Consider the following 20,798-nt stretch of genomic DNA (forward strand, 5'->3'; position numbering starts at 1 on the left):
GTATAGCCTAAAGGATCTATGTACCAAGTTTCATTGAAATGCGATGATTAGTACTTGAGATACCAGTGGAAAAGCTGAAAATTAACTAATTATGCAAATTAGGTGATTAATATGCACAAATATTTATCCGAAACAATCAATCTCTGCATAGTCCTTGAGTATGTAAGTACTAAGTTTCATTGAAATGTAATGCTCACTACTTGTATCAAAAGCTGAAAATTAATTAATTATGCAAATTAGGTAATTATATATATTGATATTACCATAAAAACTATCGGGTCTGTGCAGTGTCATATGACATCTATGTACCAAGTTTCATTGAAATGTGATGATTAGTACTTGAGATATCATTGGAAAAACCGAAAATTGACTAATCATTATGCAAATTAGGTAATTAGTATCCATGGATTATTACCAAAAACTAATCAAAACCTAGCATTAGTTCAGAGCATCTATGTGCCAAGTTTCATCAAAATCCAATGAGTGGTTGTTTAGATATCAGTGGAACAGTCATGGAACCACTAAAAAATAGCTAATTATCATGCAAATTAGGTAATTAGCGAGCATGGATTTTTACCAAAACCTAATCAAATCTGCGCATTGGTCCAGAGCATCTATGCACCAAGTTTCATCAAAAACCGATGTATGGTTCTTGAGATAGCAGTGGAACAGTCGGACACACATACACACACACACACACACACACACACACATACAGACACACTAACTGCAAAGACTCCCATTATGTGCTTCGCACATGGGAGTCAAAAAGTGACAGAACAATAATGGTCATTGACCAATTGAGTATTTTTTGCTACGCAAGGCTCCGTAAGAATGTAATTTTCGTTTATATTTGACAGATTTCAATCACTGTTTTTGTATGTCAAAATACGATTTTGATAAGGATTGCCAGTTATAAATTTAAATACGATCTTTGGTGAGTTTCCTATTTCCTTTTTCAATTTAGTCCGAAGAACCCCTTGATCCAGGTAAAGATATGTATATATCGATTGAAGAACACACAAAAACACACCAAGGTCAGAGTTCAGTATCCAACATCCAGGAGTCTAGAGCTGCACCAGAAAGTTCACAAGCCGAGTACAAGTTATGCACACTTGCAAACTATCGTGTACAATAAACATTCAACAATAAACTAGATATAGTACATTGGGTTTTTTACAGTCACTGTGTTCACATCGACAGAGTTGCAATAATTGGAAAATGTCCATTATTTCTGCTTGTCAAATTATGAACTTCTAACCGTTTTCCAATTCTAATCTTGAATCTTGCACTACTTAATTTTTTCAGTCAAACAAAACAATCATCTTGAAGAAAGATTTGTCATCGTCATTCGATACAATAGCAAGTGGAGGCCATAAAAGCTCAAAGTGTTCTGTACCAAACACCCCACCAACAGGCAAAGGCAGTTCAGAACCTTCAACGACTGGGAGTCAGGTAGTAAATGTAATACTATTTTTGGATTTGATAAAATATATTTTATCAGTATTGCCACTTCCAATTTTAATTCTTGTACTGCTTATCTTTTTTTCAGTTGGATGAAAAAATCACCCCGGGGAAAGATATGTCTTCGTCAATCGATACAACAAATAGTGGTAACCATAAAAGTTTGAAGTCTGCTGTGTCAAACACCCATCCAACAGAAAAAGGCAGTTCAGAGCTTTCAATGACTGGTCAGGTAGTAAATGTAATTATACTATTTTTAGATTTGATAAAATATATATATAACTGTTACTGTAAAGGGGGTAATTATTCACTGGGTTTTAATTTAGCTTATTTCGCTGACTGGAAAATGCGCTAAAATAAAACCCAGTGAATATGTAAAATTTAGCATAGAATACATTATCTAAATGACAAAACCGTGAATTTAAAACCCACTGAATATGCCTGAAATGGTAAATCAGTGAAATTTAAACCCAGTGAAAATTAGTCATTTTACAGTATATAGGGTATGTGACTCCATGTTTGTTACTTAAGGAAGTGTTCTTTATATGAAATGCATTTCTCACACTCTAGGAGAAAAATCGGAACACAACATTGCACCCCCTAAAAAGTCTTATTAAAATGTTAAAAGTGCAGATTAACAAATACAACTTCATTACTTAATAATGCAATAACTGCCAATTCCAAGTTGAAGCTAATCTTTTCTGTCGCAAGCACTTTAACATTGACAGCAAACACGTGTATTAATTTGTATTAAATTTATCAATAAGTGCACGAGCTCCAATGGTCTTCAAATAAAATTAAAGAAAGCTTAGAAAGAACTCGCATGTGCTGAGAGTATTAGAGACACATTAAATATAACTTGAAATTACTTAGCTGAAAACTAATTATGCAAATCAGAAAATTTAATAAGAACAGATTTGAGTGTAAAACTAATGAGGTCTGCGCAATGTAACAAAAAATCTATGTACCAAGTTTAATTGAAATGTGATTGGAACCAAAAAATTATGAATTATTATGCTAATTAGGGAATTAATATGTACAGATTTTAACCCACAATTATCCAGGTCTGTCTATTGTTCTACAGCATCCATGTACAAACATTCATTGATATGTGATGATTAGTACCTGAGATATCATTGTGAAAGTTGGAAATTGGTTAATTGTGCAAATTAGGTGATTAATATGCACAAATATTTACCGAAAACTAATTGTGTCTCTGCATAATTCTAGATTCATTGAAATGTGATGATTAGTACTACAGATATCAGTAGAAAAGCTGAAAATTAATTATGCAAATTAGGTAATTAATATGCACAATTATTTACCCTAAAACTAATCAGGTCTCTGTATAGCCTAAAGGATCTATGTACCAAGTTTCATTGAAATGCGATGATTAGTACTTGAGATACCAGTGGAAAAGCTGAAAATTAACTAATTATGCAAATTAGGTGATTAATATGCACAAATATTTATCCGAAACAATCAATCTCTGCATAGTCCTTGAGTATGTAAGTACTAAGTTTCATTGAAATGTAATGCTCACTACTTGTATCAAAAGCTGAAAATTAATTAATTATGCAAATTAGGTAATTATATATATTGATATTACCATAAAAACTATCGGGTCTGTGCAGTGTCATATGACATCTATGTACCAAGTTTCATTGAAATGTGATGATTAGTACTTGAGATATCATTGGAAAAACCGAAAATTGACTAATCATTATGCAAATTAGGTAATTAGTATCCATGGATTATTACCAAAAACTAATCAAAACCTAGCATTAGTTCAGAGCATCTATGTGCCAAGTTTCATCAAAATCCAATGAGTGGTTGTTTAGATATCAGTGGAACAGTCATGGAACCACTAAAAAATAGCTAATTATCATGCAAATTAGGTAATTAGCGAGCATGGATTTTTACCAAAACCTAATCAAATCTGCGCATTGGTCCAGAGCATCTATGCACCAAGTTTCATCAAAAACCGATGTATGGTTCTTGAGATAGCAGTGGAACAGTCGGACACACATACACACACACACACACACACACACACACATACAGACACACTAACTGCAAAGACTCCCATTATGTGCTTCGCACATGGGAGTCAAAAAGTGACAGAACAATAATGGTCATTGACCAATTGAGTATTTTTTGCTACGCAAGGCTCCGTAAGAATGTAATTTTCGTTTATATTTGACAGATTTCAATCACTGTTTTTGTATGTCAAAATACGATTTTGATAAGGATTGCCAGTTATAAATTTAAATACGATCTTTGGTGAGTTTCCTATTTCCTTTTTCAATTTAGTCCGAAGAACCCCTTGATCCAGGTAAAGATATGTATATATCGATTGAAGAACACACAAAAACACACCAAGGTCAGAGTTCAGTATCCAACATCCAGGAGTCTAGAGCTGCACCAGAAAGTTCACAAGCCGAGTACAAGGTATGCACGCTTGCAAACTATCGTGTACAATAAACATTCAACAATAAACTAGATATAGTACATTGGGTTTTTTACAGTCACTGTGTTCACATCGACAGAGTCGCAATAATTGGAAAATGTCCATTATTTCTGCTTGTCAAATTATGAACTTCTAACCGTTTTCCGATTCTAATCTTGAATCTTGCACTACTTAATTTTTTCAGTCAAACAAAACAATCATCTTGAAGAAAGATTTGTCATCGTCATTCGATACAATAGCAAGTGGAGGCCATAAAAGCTCAAAGTGTTCTGTACCAAACACCCCACCAACAGGCAAAGGCAGTTCAGAACCTTCAACGACTGGGAGTCAGGTAGTAAATGTAATACTATTTTTGGATTTGATAAAATATATTTTATCAGTATTGCCACTTCCAATTTTAATTCTTGTACTGCTTATCTTTTTTTCAGTTGGATGAAAAAATCACCCCGGGGAAAGATATGTCTTCGTCAATCAATACAACAAATAGTGGTAACCATAAAAGTTTGAAGTCTGCTGTGTCAAACACCCATCCAACAGAAAAAGGCAGTTCAGAGCTTTCAATGACTGGTCAGGTAGTAAATGTAATTATACTATTTTTAGATTTGATAAAATATATATATAACTGTTACTAGTATATAGGGTATGTGACTCCATGTTTGTTACTTAAGGAAGTGTTCTTTATATGAAATGCATTTCTCACACTCTAGGAGAAAAATCGGAACACAACATTGCACCCCCTAAAAAGTCTTATTAAAATGTTAAAAGTGCAGATTAACAAATACAACTTCATTACTTAATAATGCAATAACTGCCAATTCCAAGTTGAAGCTAATCTTTTCTGTCGCAAGCACTTTAACATTGACAGCAAACACGTGTATTAATTTGTATTAAATTTATCAATAAGTGCACGAGCTCCAATGGTCTTCAAATAAAATTAAAGAAAGCTTAGAAAGAACTCGCATGTGCTGAGAGTATTAGAGACACATTAAATATAACTTGAAATTACTTAGCTGAAAACTAATTATGCAAATCAGAAAATTTAATAAGAACAGATTTGAGTGTAAAACTAATGAGGTCTGCGCAATGTAACAAAAAATCTATGTACCAAGTTTAATTGAAATGTGATTGGAACCAAAAAATTATGAATTATTATGCTAATTAGGGAATTAATATGTACAGATTTTAACCCACAATTATCCAGGTCTGTCTATTGTTCTACAGCATCCATGTACAAACATTCATTGATATGTGATGATTAGTACCTGAGATATCATTGTGAAAGTTGGAAATTGGTTAATTGTGCAAATTAGGTGATTAATATGCACAAATATTTACCGAAAACTAATTGTGTCTCTGCATAATTCTAGATTCATTGAAATGTGATGATTAGTACTACAGATATCAGTAGAAAAGCTGAAAATTAATTATGCAAATTAGGTAATTAATATGCACAATTATTTACCCTAAAACTAATCAGGTCTCTGTATAGCCTAAAGGATCTATGTACCAAGTTTCATTGAAATGCGATGATTAGTACTTGAGATACCAGTGGAAAAGCTGAAAATTAACTAATTATGCAAATTAGGTGATTAATATGCACAAATATTTATCCGAAACAATCAATCTCTGCATAGTCCTTGAGTATGTAAGTACTAAGTTTCATTGAAATGTAATGCTCACTACTTGTATCAAAAGCTGAAAATTAATTAATTATGCAAATTAGGTAATTATATATATTGATATTACCATAAAAACTATCGGGTCTGTGCAGTGTCATATGACATCTATGTACCAAGTTTCATTGAAATGTGATGATTAGTACTTGAGATATCATTGGAAAAACCGAAAATTGACTAATCATTATGCAAATTAGGTAATTAGTATCCATGGATTATTACCAAAAACTAATCAAAACCTAGCATTAGTTCAGAGCATCTATGTGCCAAGTTTCATCAAAATCCAATGAGTGGTTGTTTAGATATCAGTGGAACAGTCATGGAACCACTAAAAAATAGCTAATTATCATGCAAATTAGGTAATTAGCGAGCATGGATTTTTACCAAAACCTAATCAAATCTGCGCATTGGTCCAGAGCATCTATGCACCAAGTTTCATCAAAAACCGATGTATGGTTCTTGAGATAGCAGTGGAACAGTCGGACACACATACACACACACACACACACACACACACACACACACACACACACACACACATACAGACACACTAACTGCAAAGACTCCCATTATGTGCTTCGCACATGGGAGTCAAAAAGTGACAGAACAATAATGGTCATTGACCAATTGAGTATTTTTTGCTACGCAAGGCTCCGTAAGAATGTAATTTTCGTTTATATTTGACAGATTTCAATCACTGTTTTTGTATGTCAAAATACGATTTTGATAAGGATTGCCAGTTATAAATTTAAATACGATCTTTGGTGAGTTTCCTATTTCCTTTTTCAATTTAGTCCGAAGAACCCCTTGATCCAGGTAAAGATATGTATATATCGATTGAAGAACACACAAAAACACACCAAGGTCAGAGTTCAGTATCCAACATCCAGGAGTCTAGAGCTGCACCAGAAAGTTCACAAGCCGAGTACAAGGTATGCACGCTTGCAAACTATCGTGTACAATAAACATTCAACAATAAACTAGATATAGTACATTGGTTTTTTTACAGTCACTGTGTTCACATCGACAGAGTCGCAATAATTGGAAAATGTCCATTATTTCTGCTTGTCAAATTATGAACTTCTAACCGTTTTCCGATTCTAATCTTGAATCTTGCACTACTTAATTTTTTCTGTCAAACAAAACAATCATCTTGAAGAAAGATTTGTCATCGTCATTCGATACAATAGCAAGTGGAGGCCATAAAAGCTCAAAGTGTTCTGTACCAAACACCCCACCAACAGGCAAAGGCAGTTCAGAACCTTCAATGATTGGCAGTCGGGTAGTAAATGTAATACTATTTTTTTATTTGATTTAATTAAAAAGGTGACTAAACGATAATGGTCTTCGACCAATGAATTTTGCTTTTTCGGTTATTCTAGGATAAAATTGAGTATTTTTTGCTATTCAAGGCTTCACAAGAATATAGTTTTTGTTTATATTTGACAGATTTAAATCACTATTTTTGTATGTAAAAATATGATTTTGATGAGGATTGCCAGTTATAAATTTAAATACCAGCTTCGGTGAGCGAATATATTTTTGTGGGGATATACATGTTTATTTTTTTTTCATTTAGTCTGAAGAACCCCTTGATCCAGGTAAAGATGGGCATATATCTATTGAAGAACACACAATTAAAACATACCAAGGTCAGAGTTCAATATCCAGTTTCCAGGAGTCTGGAGCTGTGCCGATTATTTCACAAGCAGAGTACAAGGTATGCATTCAACAATAAACTAGATACAGTACATTGGGTATTTTTACAGTCACTGTGGTTGCAATGATTGAAAAATATTCATTTCTCTAGGGGTATTTCCAATTCTGATCTTTAATCTTCCACTGCCTATTTTTTCAGTCAAACATAAAAATTATCCTGAAGAAAGATATGTCATCCTTAGTCGATATAACAGCTCCAAGCCATAAAAGTTCAAATTGTTCTGTATCGAACACCCCACCCCACCAACATGCAAAGTCAGTTCAGAGGCTTCAATGACTGGTCAGGTAGTAAATGTAATACTATTTTTTGATTTGATAAAATATATTTAGGGTATGTTACTTAAGGAAGTGTTCTTTAAGTTTTATTTATAATAAAGATGAGATGCATTTCTCAAACTTTCAGTGATACATCTGAAAATCTTAAAAGACCAGATTAACAAATATAACTTCCACTAGTGTAAGTACTTAGTAATATAATCTTGTCTGCACGTTGTACTTTAACATTAACCTGGCCATGTCATGGTTAAAATGGCAATAGCTGTCCCAAACTCATTTTTGATTATAATATTATAGAAATGATAAGCTTTATTATAGCCTCAAAGAAATTAAAATTTTCTTTGGTTTGTAAATGAGTATTTTTTTTGTCATGCTGATATGGTAAATAAATGGTGTCTTGCAAATTGTTTCATCAGCTGGTGTTTTGGGAAGTGTATGTATCCCAATTTCAATTGCTAGGCTATGGCAGCTGTCTTACTTTGGCTTATGTTTTAATATATTGAAATTTTTTCACATTTAATTAATTATTCCAGATCTTTGTAAATTTTTCTGGATGTGTCATGGAATTTCTGTTTTTTAATATTGTCAAAGTCAATATTGGAGTTGTTTTTGATTGTATTTAGATAATGTAGCCAATAGTTTTTGTGACAATTTTGTTTTATTTCCATTTTAGCATATGCAAAAGTTGGCCCATTATAAATCAGGTTTTGATAGTACATGTAGTTGATTGCTCTTTACTGAATAATTGATAACAACGGTAACCTACCAGTTTCCATTCTGCTACCAATGTTGTTGTATTTGTTTATTCAGTAAATCACAGAATTTTAGATGACATTTTTTCAATACAAGTATGGTCCCACTGTTCAATTTTTGTGTTTATTCCCCGAATCACTGATTCGTATAACAGGATTGGAAGCTGCAAGGACTCGAGAAGTTTTGTCTTCAGTTTTGTATTGTTGTATTGTCTGTTGTGTACATCTTCTATGCTTCTTTCTGTTTTTCTGGCTTTGTCGGTTACAAGTTCCATCGTCTTTGTCATGGTTCCATTATTATAGATTATTATGTTATGTATTGCCAACATTTATGGAATACGAACTAACCATTACAAATAACGTGGGGCTCATAGGGAGAGTGCCGTCCGGATGAAGACGAGGAGACTGAGCCCGAGGACTTTGGAGGGAGGGGACAGGGAGTCGTACCACTATCCATGCCCAGGCAGCTGGTGAAGCCTTCAAAGGGACTTTGAGGCTCTCTGGCCCCCAGAAGCACCAGAACTTCCACCACCAGGGCCACGTTTCTTGGACCTCTTCTGATGCTTCCTGCTATTAGTCTTCTTCTGCCCCTTAGAAGGTGGCCACAAGTGCTTAGATCCTTGCTGGTTCTGGTCCTTAGCGGTGGACTTATAATATTGCCGGAGCCGCCCTGTGGTTTTGGTTTGAACTGCTGGCGGGAAGGGCTAGCAACCTCAGCCAATAAGGATGATTGCTTCAATTGGATACGTTGATTCTCAGCAACCACCAAACTGTCCACCGTATCAGCTAGCCGGCCACCATTGAGCTGGTCACACGCCCAAGGCCTTCTCCGCAGGCGATCAAACTCGTCTCCTGCTGGAGTAGGATAGGTGCACTAACTCAGTAGGTATGTACGACCTAGAAATAGTGCCGTATGCCACAGTCCCTGTTGAGGGACTGTGCGTATGCGAGTACCAAGTTGCGAGTCACAAGTAGCAAAATATGCCATATGCTAGTGGTAAAAACGGCATATGCGAGTGGTAAAATGTATTGTTTGCTAGTAGCAAAAAAGCCCTATGCGAGGGATAATATGTCACTCCCAAACATGACAGATGAAGAAAAAATGATAGCTATGATGAACAACAATGAAAATAAAACAATTATCAAACTAGCTAAATACATTTACGAATGTTTTAAAATTAGAGAAAATAACATGAAAAAGCCTTCATTCTCATCCAAATAAATACTATTATGGAATTGTGTGCTAGTTAACACTTGGGTTGAGGCAAATTTAACACCTCTTCGAAGTGTGACTACTTTTGAAACCTGCCATTGTCTTCATTTAAACGGCGGCGCGTGACACAAGAATTCTGTGACCCTTCGGTGAACATGCACCCGTTTTTACTAACTACAATTATAATTCTATGATTCTTTAATCGCTGACCACGGGTTCATACTATAAATTTTACCGAAAGAAAAAACAATTTTCACATGTTATGCGGAGTGTGCTGGCTGGTCATGGCCGTTTATTAAATTATTGTGCTTTCACGTTTCGTGTGCAATTTCGTGAAGAGCAAACATCGATTCTATGCAAACGACTGAACAAACTTTTGATATAAACACTTAAGGTAGAGATGCAGTTTATTTGTGAATTTCAATCAAAAATAGTTTTTTTCGTTTTTTATATAGATTTTTATCTAAAGAACATTCTGTGAAAATTTGACCAATGAATTCTTATTGGAACACCGTTAAAATTGCTGTTTATTTTCTGGTTAAAAATAAAAAACATTCACACGTGGCAATGTTTATGTCCAATTGCCTAATTTGCATGAGTAACCAAATAACAGGACCTTTGATTGACAATATGCAAATCGAGATTGTACGGGTCATAGTTCATTCAATTCACGCATCATTCAGGAATGATTGAAATGTCCGAAAATAAGTCCTATTTTTTTTCTAAATCCGGGTTATCCCATCCCGAATTTACGGCAGAATCTGGTCCCTCAAATAAGGGACACGTGAGCTTTGATTCTAACTGGATATATTGCACTGGGTCGGGGAGATACAAACTTTCGTGTATCTTTTGTCTAATGGGTACCTGTACTTCGATCATTCGCAAGTTTTGCTAGGTGGTGCGAGACAGTTTTGTTTGCAACCGGACGAACTCAGTTTAATTCAATGAAGCAAACAACTGACAATGCTAAAATAAATTGCAGAGGTACGCTAAAATTAATTGAAAACAAGCAAATAATTTCAATGAAAAATAAATCACTGAGAGAGGTAACTTGATACATTAACAACTCTTTTGACGCGCTGACCGCTTCTCCGCGTCTGATGTTTTGTTTTCCTTGTCATAATACTTACTGATTGATGATTTTGTTTTGATTTTTGAGTTTTTTAGCCTGCAACTCGGCCACGACCTTTGCTTTTTGCGTGAAAAATGAGGAAGTTTACGTCAATTTGACGGACATTCCATTTTTTTAAACTAACGAAGCACACTGTTTAGCACTCCTATTTTTTTCATTTGCCGATTTCTATTCAGAAAAATTCGACCGCTCGAAAATGCACCTTAATTTTGCACTCTTAAAACATGTCAGGTTTCCAACACTAATTATTTAAAACTGGTCGAAATTTTAAAACTTTTAAGTTAGGAGCTGGAGCTCTCTTCTTGCAGGCGACCGTCGCCGATAGTACAACAGCATGTTTTGTACGTACATCCGTGCGCTGATTGTCTGCGACTGTCTTAGAAAATCCCTGAATAAGGCGTTACCAAAATCGTAAAAAAATAAAAAAATGACTCCTTAAAAAACGAACAGAATTCAAATATCTCTTTTAACAAATATGTTGCAGTGGGAAAATGGGATTGGAAACGCTGAACAAAACTTCTGTGCCTCGCGTTTCGATTCTAGGGTTACGCGATTTGTCATTATTGTGCGTTCGCTTCCTGGAGTTGGTTCTCAATACTACATAACAATTATCGAGGATAAATAATTTAATATCCCACTTTGTACTCTTCACGGTAAACCATAGGCTCTGAAATACTCGTAGATTTTTTATTGAAAATACATCGAAGAGAAGCCATGATGTTTTGATCGTGATAAAAGGTCACCTTCCTAGGACCGCCTCCTGTTTAATAATTCATGAGATGACGTCATATTTACTGGGCATTGACACGTGTTTTTACCGACCCCATCAAAACACTGGTATGAATGACGTGTTTCTGATTTGTATATTCAAGAGCAGTTGTTCTGGTCCAACGATTTTACATAAAATGTCTATGTCTATACGTTAACTTTCAATTTCAATAGTCTAGAAAGTATGACGAAGTATGACAAAGCAGTAATTCCCGGTTTAACGCGCAAATATGCAAATTAGCCTTTTTCTCGTCTTCTATTTTTGGTGAATTCTTGGGTTTTAAATTAAAATAGCTGATAGACGCTTTGGCCATTTGCCTCGAAAATTTCACACATTATTGACAAGGTGTTCCGCCTTCAAAATGCGTCCGGACAGTTTATTACGGCGAGTGGAACAAAAATAACAAGTCCGCAATTAACATGGATATATAAATTATGCAAAAATAGAAAAAAGTGAACTTTGAGGTCATGCTGTGCGACTTTGAAAGCCGTTAGAGAGATGAGTGGACGCATTTGAATTAGTAGTATACCAATTAGGTATCCAGTGATGTAATTTTACCCACAAACGGACTTGAAGTTTTTAAGCTAATTTTTTTTAAACCACTTTTGTCCAAAAAAGCATATTTTTGACCCAAAATCAAAAACGCATTCTGGATATTTAAAATAAAGACAAGTTTTACAAAGTTTGTATAATAAGCTTTCAGAAAATATATAACATGTTGGATATATAATACCATCTTCATTGTTTATTTACTGAATTAAAAAGCAAGCCGAATAAACTGCATCTCTACCTTAAATGAATAATAAACAAAAAGCACTAGAAATAGTAGTTAAAGCTGCTTTTATTTGCAACCATCGCAATGTAATCCGCGTACACTAGTCGACTGTAATGTTGAGAACAGGGCGGCGTGCGCCGGTTGACACCTAGACTAGATCGCGTTGACACCTATTTGCTACCATTATTTTTATATATGAATCACCCCTAAAGTAAAAACCTTAACAGCATCAAGCCAATCTTAACCAACCATGTACACATCATTTCATAACCATGGTAAATATTTGATTATACTGTGATAAAACACAATTGAACGTACGTTGTTATATTATAAGCAAACGTTACACGCCTTTGTAATAATAATAATAATGAACTTTATTGATATCGTATCCTTTATAGGATCTTGAGTTAAATTACAATAAAGTGTGGATGAAAAAAACAAAACAAGAAAGACAATAAGATAAAATATCATCAAAATGATAACAGAAAAAAAAAAACCTTGCAGATATGCCTTGATATTAATATAGTTGTATAATAAAGAAATAAAGTGCATGTTGAGAGATAAGTCCGCATGTTTACGAGACGTCCCTCACACATGGAATGTATTTACACGCAACCCGGATCAAATTTGAATTGAAACAAATTGAAACAAAGAAGCGTCTGCCGTTGCTTGGTCAGGATAGAGAGACAATTTTCATGGGTAAATGCTAGTAGAAGACTTAGCCTCAATGCCCCAAATACTTCGACCTAACCACTTTATTTGTACAAGTAGAAAAAGTGTTATGTTTCGTTAAAACATAGACCTTAGAAAAGATAATAACAATAAAATATACGGTTCATATATATACTCTCAAGCAAAGATCCTGGCATAATTATAAAACTTGCCAATTATATTTACACAACACAAATATTTATTTAACATTTAAATCCTAGTTAAGTCCTTTTGTATTGTTTTTTGTACAATTCTTACATATATCTTGTTATTATTTTAAAACTCTTTTTTGCTGTACTTATCCTATGTAAAAAATTTTACACGAAGGCAATACAGTTATTATTATTATTATTACTACATGCCCGGGAACTTCACGTTCAAGTATCCAACTTTCCAATACAAAACATGATTAGTATCAGCAATAATTTCTAGTACTGCCTGGATAATTGCGTATTATTAGTTGACATTTTTCTTGTGGTGTTTTTCGTCAATGTATTGAATATAAGTGCGTTGGGAAATAGCATAATTATATTGCGTGAGTGAAAAAGGCTGGTGATACTGTGTCATAACGCAGTTGAATGCGTTCTATTTATTTCCAACGCGCGTGGTCAGCGCCTCTGATTGAGTTTATTTTGTATTTTTATTTTCGAAATGTATCACTGGCTGCGTTTTTTGTTGTTACGTCTCGCAAATGTCAAAGTAGTCTGGTTGAAACGTGCGTTCCCATTGGTCGACAGAATCAACAGTTTATAATAATAACTTTATTACACAACTGCACCATCAGTGGTTGCTGTATGGTAAGGATACAGATCAGAAAAAACAAACACAAATAAACAAAAACAACAAAAGTTTCAAAATTACAAACAAATCAAAGGGTATATATAAAATACGTATTACAATTAGGTTTTATAAATTGTATTTTTTAAGTATTTTCTAATTTACAATCTTCTAAGAGGGTATTTCTTTCTTGAGTGAAGAAGCAACAGTCAAGGATGAAATGTTTTTCATCTTCTACAGTACCTGTGTTGCATTTTTTACACAATCTGTAATTTGCCTCCATTCTTGGAAATTTTCTCCTGCCCAATTCAATTTCCAAATTATGGTCACTAAGTCTAAACTTGGTAACCATTCTTCTCAAATTGAAGTCCTGAATTTCTGTTAAATATCCTTCAAATTCATATTTCATTTTAAACAAATTATACGTTCTTAGTTTGTTTCCTGATTTTCCGTTTTTTGGGACATGACTAAGTTGCTGATACCATGTTTGTATATATTTATTTTTTAATTTTTCTTCTTTCTTTAAGTGCACTTTTTAGAATATGATTTTCAGGTAACAATGTCAATCTGTGCCAATATTTAATTAGCGATAAATTTGCCTTAATCCTTATAGGAATTCTACCAATTTCGCCTCTTATGCCAATCAATGGTGTTACTTTACTAACACCTAAAATAAACCGGTAAAAGTGGTTGCATGCTTGCTCCAAATCTCTGACCCATATAACAAAATTGGAGAGATGAGTTGATCAAAAAGTTTAAGGCTTAGTTTTGTAGAGATCATTTTATGATTTAGTATAGTGTGACGTATACTAAATAAAGCTTTCATAGCTTTATTTTCTAGGTTTGACTGATTTATTTTAAATTTGCCATTTGGTGTAAAAATGGTTCCTAAATAACAAAACTCCTTAACAGATGTTATCTCTTCATTATTTATTTTGAAATTCATATTTTTTATTAAACGATTACTGTTGTTAAATATCATTACTTTAGTTTTTCTAACATTAACATTTAGGTACCATTTTGCACAATAATCATTTAGTTTGTTCAGACAGTTTTGTAGGCCGTCCACGAACTCCGAAATAATTGCCAGGTCATCCGCATACTGAATGCAATTTAGGGGAAAAGTGTCAATCATGATTGGTTTATCTACATTCTCACCGAATATACCAGGGAGGTCATTCATGAAAATGTTAAAAAGCGTTGGTGAGATGTTGCACCCTTGTTTGACACCACTTGTTGGATGAAATCCCTTTGTGATACCACTGTTTAGCTTTACTTTATATTCTTGATCAGTGTACATTGATTTTATTATGTTGTAGAAATTGCCATTTATGCCAGTTTTTTGTAATTTTAGAAATAAAGCATCTCTTGAGACACTGTCAAATGCTTTTTTTAAGTCTACAAAACAGCTGTATAATCTTTTACATTTAGCACCAGTTTCTTTTTTTCCATACAGTGTTTTTTCCACTGCTGTCTTCAGAAGAGGATTTAGCTAAGGGCCTGTACTTCATTACAAAGCTGTTGAAATACCACGAAATTAACATCACGTTATTCCTAATCAGCAAAACAGCGAGTTTGTTGTCCATGTCTTGTCTGAGACAAAATTGCTTTGAAACCAGCCATTGTTTCCATTGGCTCGCGTGTGAGTTCCTGTTCAGCGAGTCTACTTGTACTGATGATAACTGTACTTCTATGATTATTTCAATCCTAACATGTCCATGCTTATTTTAACGAAACATAACACTTTTTCTACTTGTACAAATAAAGTGGTTAAGTCGAAGTATTTGGGGCATTGAGGCTAAATCTTCTACTAGCATTTACCCATGAAAATTGTCTCTCTATCTTGACCAAGCAACTGCAGACGCTTCTTTGTTTCAATTCAAATTTGATCCGGGTTGCGTGTAAATACATTCCATGTGTGAGGGACGTCTCGTAAACATGCGGACTTATCACTCAACATGCACTTTATTTCTTTATTATATACTATGTATTATGGAATTGTGTGCTAGTTAACACTTGGGTTGTGGCAAATTTAACACCTCTCCGAGGTGTGACTACTTTTGAAACCTGCCATTGTCTTCATTTAAACGGCGGCGCGTCACACAAGAATTCTGTGACCCTTCCGTGAACATGCACCCGTTACTAACTACAATTATAATTCTATGATACTTTAATCGCTGACCACGGGTTCATACTAATTTTACTGAAAGAAAAAAAACAATTTTCACATGTTATGCGGAGTGTGCTGGCTGGTCATGGCCGTTTATTAAATTATTGTGCTTTCACGTTTCCTGTGCAATTTCGTGAAGAGCAAACATCGACTGAACGAACTTTTTGATACAGCATCATGCCAATCTTAACCAACCATGTACACATCATTTCATAACCATGGTAAATATTTGATTTTACTGAGATAAAACACAATTGAACGTACGTTATTGTTATATTTTAAGCAAACGTTACAAGCCTTTGTATTACCCCTCGCATATGGCATATTTTGCTACTTGCGACTTGCAACTTGGTACTCGCATACGGCACTATTTCTAGGTCGTACATATGCAGTACTGCCTCCCGCTTGACCAAAACCGCTCCTGCCAAGAGGTCAGTTTGAAGTTGCAGGATGTCGCACATAGCGACTTTCTGTGCACCTAGAAACTGGCCCATCTGCCCGAGGATAGTTGCCGAGTACCAAGGTGGTCTAAATTTAAAAGGGAAAGCTGACGCTCTAAAGCCAAGAAAACGCTTTACATAAAGTTAATGGGCATAAGTTCTGCCCACAGTGCCCGATGCACTTGCAGGCTCTGGTGCCGGTCAAATGACCACGCAACGTGGCCTTCCCGATCCACCCAACCCATCTTAACAAAGACATGAGTACCGGGATCGGGACAAGGAACTCGTGTAGGAGGCTGTGGCACCGAACGAGTATCCCAAACCAGAGACCCCCAACAGAAGGCATGGGACAGAACCGACCCAAAACCAAGATCAGTCTTCATGTCCATGTCTCCTGAAAGGTACCAATCACTCCCTCCACAGCCTGGGTCATACAAGGTGCCCATGGGAGTTGGCCAGCAGGAGTGGTCTCCACACCGGCGGTGGGAAAGGAGAGTGCCGATGAAAAGAGATTCAAAGGCAGCTCCCCCATCCGGGGAGGTGGGATCTCCACTGGCCTCGTACGAAACAAAAGTCTTGCGCCAAGCACTGCCTGGTTCACAAGCTGCATATTGTTAAGAGTCAGCTGGGCTCCGGTTGGCTGGGTAGCCTGTGCTTATCCTGACAAGGAAGGGGCAAGAGACGACAAAGCGCTGGCCCCCCTTGCTGAGGGAGTGGTATCTGACTCTCACCTCCAGTCCTCCTGTGTCGTATCCCATGAATGCAGAAGGGAGTCCACTTTAGAGGCCAAGCTAACTAGCAAAGCCTTCCAAGCAGCCTCGTCACCATGGGAGGAGCGCCCCTTTCACCCTGACTAACATCGGTAGTGGGAGACAATGAGGTATGTCCCTGTACTTGCGCAACCAACCTGGGTTGCGTAAGAACCGATGAAGTCTCGGTGGATTGGACCAGCTCAGCCACTGAGGGCTGTACCGACCCCACCTCGGTACTCGCCATTGATGTCAGTGCCCCAGCAAGAACACACTGTATCCCGGTGTCAGTACCAGCGGTGGTTGGCAGCTCCATTCCCCCGGAAAGAGTGGTGGAGCGAGGCGTGCCCGCCTCAGTACTACCACACGGAGGAACTAACTTCGTAAACGGAGAAAGAACCGCAGTCCACGCTTCTGAGACAGCGACCAATGCCTTCGCCACCTCAGAGATGGACGGTTGTGAAGGTTTTGCCTTAGTCGTCGACTCCGCCACATTGAGCAGGGAGTCAGACCATGGCTCTCGGTCTCCCTCAGTCTGCGATAGAAGGCAAGCCTCATCTTGACTCTCAAGGGGGAGAGAGATTTTTCACTCTTTGAATCAGACACATCGCTAGCCGCAGCTGGGGACTTCCCCTTTTTAGAGAGACGCTTACCAGATTTCTGCGATCACTTGCCCTCAACTTTCAATATCCTGCCTCAAAGTGCTCCAACGATTGTGAATCCCACAGATGACAAACTCCCTCAAGGCAAAATCCTGAGTCCCGTTCACAACCAAGGCAAGAGTGACAACACATGTGTGGGGTTGCAAACTGGCATCGCTAAGTGGCAAGATGAACATGTCTTATGTGCCGTAGGTCTATAGTCGGCACAGTCTTAGTCTTTTTTAATGACTTACATGTAGGCATGATGCAATCTAAGAAAAGACAAGAAATGAGTTCGTGAAAAAACGAGAAAATTCACCCCACTAAAACAAGAATCAAGGTGAATTCAAACTCACAATTCAACAAAAACAGGCAAGATCTGGGGCCCTTATAATGGAAAGCCTTTACAGTGATGTAGAAACTGCTATTGTCGATCGTCAAAGCACACTAGATGTCTCGGAAGCTCAGAAAATACATAAACCAACTGGTTAATTTAAGATATAATATATTATATATCATAAAGAATAACAAAGCATTATTGGTGTGATTAATTTAATTAATCACACCAATAATGCTTTGTTAGTTTTAATTATCTGCTGAATTTGGAGATCTTAAAACAAAGCTAGAATAAAACATGATATTCTTCATCCGCCAATTCCATAAAACAATGACTTAATTCTACCGAAATAAATAGATAATGACATTCAGCTGTTCTTTTTTACTGGTCTTTTCGATCAAATTAAGATAAATCAATTAAGTTAATGTATGTCCATTACAGGCAAAGACATCACTGGGAGGTCCACAGAAGCCTGGTAATTCGGATGGTCCAAAGCATGACATACAAACTGTGGTTGGTTGTGCTGATTCAACTGCAACTGAAAACAAAACAGAGGCAAGATTTTTAATAAAATCATAATGTATTTCTTAGTTGTAAACAATATATGTTTATTGCCTAGATATTCACATAGTGTCATGGCAAACTACTCAGCAGATCAATCAATGTTGAATCCTCGTATTATTACAATGCTATGCAAGATTTGCTCATGGTACTGACAATTAAGATTGGAACCTTAGACCTGCTTATTGTGTGTCTAAAAAGTTATTGATGGCTACCACACATGATACAAGTATCTGATTATTTAGATACAATAATTGGATCCTAGTAAATCTAAATGTAGTATGAAACAGGGTTCTAACACAATTGATTGCATTCTGTAGAGAGTGTCAGACTTGCTAACTTGGTCTCTAACTATTTCTAAAGCCTTCAGAAGTACAGAAGAGGTGGTAGGTTGATTCCTCATAGTAATACTGGATGGTTGCCTCTTCAGATACAGATTAATACAATTTTGCCTTTCAATTGAGATGCATATTAGGCCAAAAAAAAATTGTTTTGTTGCCCTCAGCGACGAACCGAAAAATATGAAATAGGCCCAAATATTAAAAACTCACCATTGTAAGCAGTAAATTAACGATCCCAGACTGTTGTTCTATTCCAAGGGTCCCAGGGGGATAAGTGGCGGGTTGATCTGTATTTCTCTGACATGTTCCGAATACTATGAAGTCTGAAGAGCAAACACTTCTTTTGCATTTCAGGCCATTTTAACATTTGCAATTCGACGGATAGTTGGTGCACAATATTAAAAATATCACCGCACCAAGTATTTTCTTAATTAAATAAAAAAATTATTTTGAATCAAAAACAATATGTTTGTTGTAGTAAATATAATTTTTAATACATGAAATGCACAAAATTTTATTGAATTTACAAAACGTGACATTTTATATTAAAACTCTCATCCGCTTACATCACAAACAAAACAACGGCTTTTGCACGTTGTTTTAGCACTGTCAGTATTCTCACTTCCGGGTTAGTCATCGTGTGCACGTACATGTGTACATCGGTAGCGAGCATGGCGAACATATTTGCTGTGTGCATGACAGCAAAAGCTGGATCTACTATTAAATTTTAAATTAAGTTTTAAAAAAATCTGACCAACCGACCCAATTTTTCAATTTTCAGACTTGAGGGCAACATAAGTTTTTTTTTTGGTCTTATGAGATTGCTTTCCAAGATCAGGACCAATTTTGAGTTTTATGATGGGGTTCACCCAGTCCATGCACAGCCATTATCCATTAGGTAAAACATTGATTATACCTATAATTACATAGTGCAAGGGAATGAAAAACCTAACATTGGAGGGCTGTCAGTTTAGGGCCACATTCTGCTTGGATAGGTAAATTCCCTAAGTTTACCATCTCATTTTCACAGTCATGTTAAGCCCCAAGAGCATGATTTTGAATTTTGAATCGTAGGGTCCATACATACTTTACTCCCACCTACCTCACTAAAATCTACAGTAGATTCCTTAGTGCCAAAACATCGAAAAAAAGAACTAATCAAGGAAACTGGAGCCCCAGGTTATCGATTTTATTGACACCCAACTGGTGCTAGATATGAACCATTGGTTCACTGAGTTGATACTTTTATCATTAAATGGTGGTAAGATAAGTATGACTTAGCCATGTCAATAGTTGTTATTATTTGAAACTGCCATCCATTTAATTGTTCTACCTGTACTTGACCATAATTTTGAAAAACATACAGTTGTACTTGTGCTAATGTCGTTTGTTTGATTCCAGACAAAGAAAACAAAACATGTGAGTGTTTTAAAAGGTGCAGTTTCTCAAAAATCTAGTACTTCAGAATGTCTAAAATCTGTTGAAAAATCAAATACTTCTGATGAATCAAATGGAGCAAAAGGGAAAGCAGAAGTAAGATAACTTTCACATCACGTTATTATCTTAACTGGTGATATTAGTCCAATAACTACCTGTTATATTATTAATTTGTTCATAAATTATCAGGTCACCTAACAAATTGTGTAAATATTCCATGATTCGTATGTACATATATCTCAATATTAATATATAATTTGAATATTCAAACTTAATATATGCATTATACATCTTGAAATACATACGTAAGTTAACTCGTTTTAATTAGCATTCCTATTTATAACAGTTGAATGGCAGCTAATGTAGAGCTAAAAATATCTCATTGAAA

At 35.7% G+C, this 20,798-nt stretch overlaps 1 protein-coding gene across 1 annotated transcript in view; it reads left to right on the forward strand.

The window, feature by feature from the left end:
• LOC102800793 (E3 ubiquitin-protein ligase rnf213-alpha-like) overlaps positions 1–20,798 on the forward strand; it is a 116,229-nt gene that overhangs the window by 12,351 nt on the left and 83,080 nt on the right. Inside the window, exons 5-13 of the mRNA XM_085505831.1 lie at positions 1,309–1,455; positions 1,553–1,696; positions 3,778–3,915; positions 4,119–4,265; positions 4,363–4,515; positions 6,405–6,542; positions 7,190–7,330; positions 18,513–18,626; positions 20,375–20,506. Coding sequence (XP_085361957.1) covers positions 1,309–1,455; positions 1,553–1,696; positions 3,778–3,915; positions 4,119–4,265; positions 4,363–4,515; positions 6,405–6,542; positions 7,190–7,330; positions 18,513–18,626; positions 20,375–20,506 — 1,254 coding nt within the window. The remainder of the gene's footprint in view (positions 1–1,308; positions 1,456–1,552; positions 1,697–3,777; positions 3,916–4,118; positions 4,266–4,362; positions 4,516–6,404; positions 6,543–7,189; positions 7,331–18,512; positions 18,627–20,374; positions 20,507–20,798) is intronic.

The sequence above is a fragment of the Saccoglossus kowalevskii genome, chromosome 2, assembly GCF_978046115.1.
Source record: "Saccoglossus kowalevskii chromosome 2, keSacKowa6.1, whole genome shotgun sequence".
Lineage (NCBI taxonomy): Eukaryota > Metazoa > Hemichordata > Enteropneusta > Harrimaniidae > Saccoglossus > Saccoglossus kowalevskii.